Source organism: Tachypleus tridentatus, chromosome 4 (genome assembly GCF_004210375.1).
Source record: "Tachypleus tridentatus isolate NWPU-2018 chromosome 4, ASM421037v1, whole genome shotgun sequence".
Classification (NCBI taxonomy): Eukaryota; Metazoa; Arthropoda; class Merostomata; order Xiphosura; family Limulidae; genus Tachypleus; species Tachypleus tridentatus.
Genome location: NC_134828.1, coordinates 102,526,343 through 102,534,585, shown reverse-complemented (window position 1 = coordinate 102,534,585; position 8,243 = coordinate 102,526,343). Strand labels below are relative to the sequence as shown.

Genomic DNA, 8,243 nt, shown 5'->3' with positions numbered 1-8,243 from the left:
TGCAAAACCCAGAGTCTGTATGTTTTGAAGTTAAGCACATAGCTACACTGATTTGTGAAGGGGTTGGGGGGAGTGGGTAGAGTTTTCCAAAATTTTATTATAGAAAGTTAAATATCTGTCTTTTCACCATTCAACTCGTAATCTGAGGGTCGCAGGCTCGAATCCCCGTCACACCAAACATGTTCGCCCTTTCATCTGTGAGGACGTTATAATGTAACAGTCATACTCACCATTCGTTGGCATTGAGTGGTGATGACTAGCCGCCTTCCCTCTAGTCTTACACTGCTAAATTAGGGACGGCTAGCGCAGATTGCCCTAGTGTAGTTTTGCGCGAAATTCAAAAACAAACCAGATCGAGAGACATCACTGGTTGAAATTTGTTTTTTTTTATTTAGTTAAAGTTTCATGCAAAATTAGGATCTGTATCAATCTGGAAAATTTAGCAAAATCAGATTAGGCTATTTGTTGTATCCCAAGTGAGAAAATCTAACCCCGGATTTTAGCGTTGTAAGTTCGTATGTGTACTGCTGTCGTACACGAGGACGTCATTTTATTTAAAATAATATATATATACATACATATGCAACGTTCCATGAAAGTAATTTTGAAATTTTATTTGAAACGGTGGTTAAAATCAAACTACACAATTTAAATAAAGAGAACTACTTTTTCTTACATCCATGGTAGTAAGTTTTTATCAAAGAAGTGAACTAACTCAAATATTAAACACTTAGTTATTAATACTATTGTACCGAAAATAGTCAAAACCATCGTAAGGCACTCGTGAATTTAGGCTAAAAAGCCTTTCTTTTGAAGAACTTTTTATTTTGTTGTTTTTCTTTTTTAGCAAGTGTGCATCACTGATTGGATTAGTCATTTTGTTGCTGGTTAAGATTGACTCCACCAAAAGAGGGCGTTGTTTGCCAGTCGAGTAAGCTCGAGTCCTTGTGTTGTTGGGTGTATTGTGGTTTATCTTTAAAACCTCCACTGTATCATTGTATTTGGCATTTCCTAAACCGCTGAATTCCAGTCTTTGTAAACCTGAAATCTGACTTGTAGAGGCGCCAGTATTTAATATCGGATAGGACGTTGTTTGGAAGGTCGTTGAAGTATCTTCCATTGATAAATTTGTTGACATTTGCTCAGTGTAGGTTTCTAAAATTGTTGTTCGATGGCTCGAATTTTCTTTATTGTCAGCATCTAAAGCTACATCTTCCAAAGTCACGTTTTCACCCTCCTCTGTCCTCTGATGTTCCGAAGGAATAAAATGCATTGAGGATTTTTCCTTCTTCTTTACAGTGAGAGTTGTGTGTAGTTGTATTCCTACCGAAGAGTTGGAAACTGATTCAGATTCAACTGTAAAAAAACAAACAAAAAACTAGATATTAAGACACGTGTATTGAACTTTAAATCAAATGAGTGAGACACAAGATAGCCTAACTCTAAAGGGTGGTTAGAGATATCTGAGCTTGTATCAGCTTTTGTTGCAGTATGAGTGTAAGACATCACTATATTCGAAAGAAAGGTTTCAAACCGAGATTCCACAAGTGTTACAGCTGTTAAAGATTATGAGCTAACCTAGACCTGGACTTAAGACGGGTAGAATTTTAAGTTGAGACATGGAACGATCTTCATTGAAAGAAAATATATATTTTTTAGAAACTGACATATAAAAAAACTGGTGCTCTCATGTTTTACAGTTGCTTTATAGCTCGCTATTTTATGCTAATAGTGTATTTATTTAATAGTTAAACAGATGGCAACTTTGTCAACCAATCGAATAACCCCATTTCCAAGCCAAAGATTTACAACATATAAATATTACGTATGTAATTTAAGCATGCTGCCAATAATACGTTAATGTAATACAGATTGTAGTTTCCTTAAAATATGCAAATAATACAACCACAGTAACTTTAGTTCCAACTTTCACAGACAGATAACACATTCTAGTGACGTAAGCACAATTTACAGTATATTTAAACAGACCGAGATCAGGATACGATACATTATCTATAGCCACAGACCAATCAATACCTATCTATCTATCTATCTATGTATATTAACAATGATTATCATTACATCGATAACTCTACCAATAAAATTTCTTTTCACACATGACAAACGAAAAACGTTGTATTTAACTTGGTACCTTCAAAAACAGAAGTTTGAAGTACAAGTTATAAAAACGTCACTTTCATACAAAGTTATACAAAAATTAAAAGCTGTTACGAGAAGCGTGCCGCTGGGTGTAGGAACAACATACAAGTATTCCACATTATTACACCGAATATTATTTTAATGCTAGTACTTGTATTATGTCATCATTGAAACAGTACGAAGTTCGGTGCAAATAAACGTTGAACATATTTCTACAAGAATCTTTTAATTATTACAATAAAACAAGATTAAAGAGATGACCAGATAATTATCCTTAACAATGTGTTAGTTTGGTTTGTTTTGAATTTCGCGCAAAGCCTAGCTACTCTAGGGCTATATGCTCTAGCCGTCCCTAATTTAGCAGTTCAAGACTAGAGAGAAAGGAGCTAGTCATCACCGCCCACCGCCAACTCTTGAGCTACTCTTTTGCCAACGAATAGTGGAATTATCCGTAACTTTATAACGCTCACACAGCTGAAAGGGTGAGCATGTTTGTTGTGACGGGGATTCGAACCCGCGACCCTCAGATTACGAATTGAGTGCCTTAATCACCTAGCCATGTAGAGCCAATGTGTTATTAACTTAACCTGTGTTTCTACTTAAAATGAACTAACTGCTTTTATAGAAATGTTATAACTCAGCGAAAGTTCTACTTACCGTTCTTCGAGTTCTCTGTCACAACAGATAAAGGTGTACTTTTCTCTGTCACAACAGATAAAGGTGTACTTTTCTTTGTGAGTGATCCAGATTTTGAGATCGCTTCAGCGTTATCTAACGATGAAGATGGTGACTTAGAGGTAACCGCTTTAACAGGCACAGAACCATAAGATTGGGGACGAACACCATGGTTTGGCTGCACGTTGTAGATTAGTGGCTGTGGGTACCACCACGAATAAACCCACGTCACTGGCCAGAAAGTAGCTTCGAGTAGTGGAACAGTTCCCGCCAACACCAGTATAAGCAAAATAAATCTAGACATCTGGGAAAGTTAAATTATTATTATATCTTCTAAACATTACGAACAATTACTGTTAAAATATAAAAGGTTACTTTTTATTTGAACCAGATAACTAATATCTTTAACCTTTGATAATGTAACTGATAGCTTAAACTTCGATAATGTTTTAAAAAACAGTTTATGCTTCACAATAGACTTATCATTACCGGACTGCCTACAAATACAACCTATGAAGACATGAATAAAAGAAGACAGCTGTCGTTTAATTTAACACAAACATATTAAAGCAGCAGCATTACCATTTTACCTTGAACGTAATTCTAAAAAAAGAAGCACACTTGAAGAAAACTTACTTTGAACATAGAATTTCTGTCGACTTCAATTCACGGACAGAAAAAAACAACAACCGGGCTTTAAACTGGGAATGTTACAAAATAACAGTTTAATAGAATCACACAATACCAGCGTTGTTTAGCAAATGATGTGAAACGACTGAGCAGAATTTTACATCAGAAAAACCAAAAGGAGATTCGAAACCACGTCCACTGAACACAATAAAATCTATGTACTACTATTGCAACTAAACAAAAAACAGCATATTTATTAAAGATACCGTAAATTCACACAAAGAACTAAGCACCAATAAACGCAAAATCAAAGAAACGATGTCAATTCGACAAAATAACCCACTCTAAACTAACACCTTAAGGTGCCAAGACACATTTACTAAGGTGTTGAGAAGTCTCGGTCATTTAACCAGTGTTCTCTACTATATGTATGTAAACTACATGATGTCGACCTTGTTGAAACGTTATACATGTCCTGTTAAGTGGTATCTAACTCTGAACTGTTCCAGTTAGCCAGACTAGAACAAATCACAGATTGTTTCACCCATTACAGTTCATTTTAACCAACAGTCGTGTTAGAGTAACGGCGAAATTTGTGTACACAGTTTCTAATAGTAAGGGAAAAAAATTACATTAAGGTAATTGTTAGTAAGGGTACTGTATTCCGACGCATCCATCTCCAAAAGAAAGTTTCTTTATGAGAGGTAATTAGTGTGTGAAATTGGATTGGCAGTACAGACTTGTGACTTGTTGGTGCGTTTTAAGCACAAACCTAGACAAGACGCTATCTATGCTTTACCAACCACGGGTATTTAAACCCTAGTTTTTGGGCTGTAAGCACGCAGACTAACCGATTAACCAATGGGATACAATGATTTGTTTGAGCAAAATTATTGTTAAAGAATATATATTTATTAACAATTTATTAGCTTAATGCACAACATAGGCTGCACATTTAATAATTTACAAATATTGTGTGTTTGTTTTTTAATTTCGCGCAAAGCTACACGAGGGCTATCTGCGCTAGCCGTTCCTAATTTAGTAGTGTAAGACTAGAGAGAAGGCAAGAAGGCAGCTAGTCATCACCACCCAAGGCCAACTCTCTGGCTACTCTTTCACCAATGGATATTGGGATTGACCGTAACATTATAACGCCTCCATGGCTGAGAGGGCGAGCATGTTTGGTGCGACGGGGATTTGAACCCGCAACCCTCAGATTACGAGTCGAACGTCTTAACCCACCTGGCTATGCCATTATACCTTTCATTGAGTATTGTAGGCTTTTGATTGAGATATCATCAAATAAATTTTGATATTCTTATGTACCTCTACTTTCTAACGTTGTAACAGAAAGTTCATGTTACTTTCAAGACACCATGAGTTTATTATCTATAGCTGCAGGGACGAGTTCCATAGATCATTTTGAAATTGTAGATTTGTGTATGATTTTCTGTTGATATAAGTGCATCACTAACGCATTATAAATCACGATCAAAACGAACTAGATTTCTGAGGACATTCAGATGCACAAATAAAATGTATGTCCTGGAATGTCCTGGTGATTAGTGTGTTCGAATACCTGTTGCTAAATATGCTTGCACTCTCACACGTGGATTCGTTATAATGTTACAATTAATCCTACTATTCATTGGTAAAACAGCAGCCAGAGAGTTGGTGATATCGACTTGTCGCCTTCTCTCTAGTCTTTCACTTCTAAACCAACGGATCACAGGATGCATTCCGTCCTTCAAGATTGTCCTTTCATCCACCGACCATCGATAAATAAAAATTTCAGTCTGATATTTAATTTTCAGGAAAGAATTGATTATCCACTTTTAACACCTGTAAGTTGCTGTCCTCCACTACTGTTGAAGATAACTCATCCCATACGTTATTTACAAGCACTGAAATAATGAAACGACTCTAACTGGAGACTATAGTGGGTCTTTTCCAAATTTTAAGCGTATTCTGCTATTCTATTATCTTCAGATTTCACCATAAAAAATTGTGTCTTATTTAGCGATAATTCCGGAGAATATTGTATACCTGAATAAAACCTTTTAAAAAGCACCTTTTATTTTCTCATGATAAAATAAGAATAAGATATGATAACCATTCTATTCGTGGAGTTATCTTAAGTATCCTGGCGCTGAACACTTTCCAACAGTTCAGCACAATTTGTTAGACAAGGAGAACAAAATCGTACACATTATTCGAAGTAAGATTTAGCTAGTGATTTGTATAGAGGAAAATCGTACCTCTTCTGACTTTTAATTATAAGCATTCGATGTATAAACAAATATTAGATTTCCTGAGCCATTATATTCATTACTGCCTTAACTAACTTACCAAATTAAAACTTTAAAAGGTATGTCTTTCTATATTTTCTTAAGCATGAACTTCCTTATAACAAAGGCATAAATTGATTTTCAAACACTTTGACCTTAAAAAGTAGAGAAAACATTAAATTTTATTTTTATTTGGTATAAAAAGCAGTGGTACTGTTAAACTTGACTAAAATTTTCTAATGATAAATAGTGGAAAACAAAAATTTCTATACCTATGAACAATTGTTTGGAACAGTTGTCACTAATGTTTATGGTCAATAAGTTAGTTTTAATAAAATTACTTAAATGATGCAATAAAGAAATATATCTTAAAAGTTTTCATACATGCAAAGGACTTGAACAACTCATTTTAGTTCTAATACTATGATTAGAAACAACAACCAAAATGAAACTTAAAATAAACAAATTTAATATTGTAACATATGACAATTAAACATTTAATCGATGGCGGTGAAGAGAGAACTAACTGATTTTCATTTATTTTTCTTACCTTTAGTTGAGACGCTACTAGTTAAACAGTCGAAGACCCGCCTTACCCACAATGCTGTACTGAGCATATTTAAAGCCAGAGTTACGAAACCCGGATGTCATCCAGAACCCTTTCTTCAGTCTTAGCCCACAATTAGAAAAGTGACAATGTCCAGTTTTCGGCGTGTGGCCTAGGGGCTTACTTTCTTCCGTACGTGAAGGTCAAGGCAGAGGTCAGGATAATGAACAACAGCGTAACCCTAAACATTAACCAGCTAACTTCAATACATGAATACACACATATACACAAATTTATATATATCTTGATGCATCTTAAACTTTCTTCAAATTTGGACAAACTTAAATTCATATTTTTCAATAAAATGTACTTACTTCCTACCGTAACCGTTAATTTTGTATACAATTAGTCTGGAGATAATATAACTTCCATGATAAAAAACACATTAATATAACTTCTACGTTAGTTGCCTCCAGGTGGCTCAGATATAAATATGAAGACTTAAAACCTGGTTGTGTAGGTTTATATTTTATAACAAATAAATTCGAAAATAAGCAATTATGTGGGCATGCATTGGAAGATTAATTATCACATTTGTGTGTGTGTGGAGGGGGTGTTTCACTAATACGGATTTTTTTTGCAACATTCAGTAATAAAAATGATATTAAGTTGTAATTTATTTTCCCACCAGTACGTTTTGATGTAATTAAACATTGACGTATAAAATACGGTGCATAAACCAAACTAAAATTAATTTATTAATAAAAACACTAAACAGTTTTCGACAAAAGTGTTGTTTGGGTTTTGAGTCAAGAATTTTTTGACGAGTTATTAAATATTCACAACATTCAATAGAACGTTTCTTTGCTCGAATATTATTGCATCCGGTGCCAGATAATGATTTTGTTTTGTTTAGCATTTATCACACTGTACTTCATATGCAAACATTGATAGCCAGTGCAATACATTGAACAATATTCTATTTTAGTTAATAACAATAAAAACAAAGACGTATTTGAATCATATACACAAGAATAGTTTGGTTGAGCAAAACTACTGATTGCTATATACTCCATGGGCAATGCGACAGATAATAAAACAACTTATGAAAATGTTTAAAGGTTTGTTCAGAATTTTCGCTTAAAGTTACACATGGTGATTGGATTTGTCTGGATTCGAATGTTTGAACAGTGCTTCTCAGATGCATCTGCTCTGCCTGTCCCTAATTTTGAGTTGACGGACTAGCAGAATGGCGCTCTTCTGGTTTTGACATGCGTGACCTGAGATGGCCAGTTGGTTAGGGCGCTCAGTTCGCAATCCGTTCGTCGTGAGTTCGAACCCCCATTCTACCAAACATGATCGTCCTTTCAGCTATGAGAGCATTATAATGTACGGTCAATCCACTATTTGTTGTTAAAATAATAGCCGGAGAGTTTACGGTGAGTGATGATGACTAGCTGCTTTCCTCTAGTCTTTTACTATCAAATCATGAACGGCTAGTGCAGATAGCGCTCGTGTAGCTTTGTGCTAAATTCTAAACAAACCTAAACAATCGATATCCGCGTTGAGCACTGCACATCGTTTGTATAACTCTGTGTTCCACAACAAAAACCGAAGGAAGGCAGTTAATAAACAACACCCATCACTCACGTTTGAGCCACTCTAATTAAATAGTGGGAATTAACTCTTACTTTTATAACACACCTGCAGTTTTAAGTGCAGTGCATTATTTTTTATTTTGTTTTTATACTTACTGCAATATGATACAAACCATGAAACTGCACATACACAGTTTCGTACGTTAACCACTAGGCCACGTCTGGTCCATCTTCTAAAAGACTACCTGCACATAACTGTACCAAATTTTATTAAGTTCACCCATTGCTAACTTTTGGAGGGTGTTCTAGTAGAAACATGACTCGAACTATGGTATTTACAATAAT

General features: G+C 35.0%; 1 protein-coding gene across 1 annotated transcript; it reads right to left on the bottom strand.

Moving 5' to 3' along the window:
- Positions 1–578: 578 nt before the first annotated feature.
- On the bottom strand, positions 579–6,777 carry LOC143249799 (uncharacterized). The gene is made up of 4 exons (XM_076500234.1): positions 6,675–6,777; positions 6,304–6,541; positions 2,818–3,139; positions 579–1,356 (listed from the first exon to the last, which is right to left on the bottom strand). The coding sequence occupies exons 3-4, from the start codon at positions 3,137–3,139 to the stop codon at positions 731–733; spliced, it is 948 nt and encodes a 315-aa protein (XP_076356349.1). The 5' UTR covers positions 6,304–6,541; positions 6,675–6,777; the 3' UTR covers positions 579–730.
- Between the last annotated feature and the right edge of the window lie 1,466 nt (positions 6,778–8,243).

What these genes read in the sequence shown, in the direction of transcription:
- LOC143249799 (XM_076500234.1), bottom strand. Translation starts at nt 3,139, where the DNA reads ATGTCTAGATTTATTTTGCTTATACTGGTGTTGGCGGGAACTGTTCCA. An exon ending in GACAGAGAACTCGAAGAACG is followed by an intron (nt 1,357 to 2,817) that starts GTAAGTAGAACT and finishes GTTTTTTTACAG; the next exon opens with TTGAATCTGAATCAGTTTCC.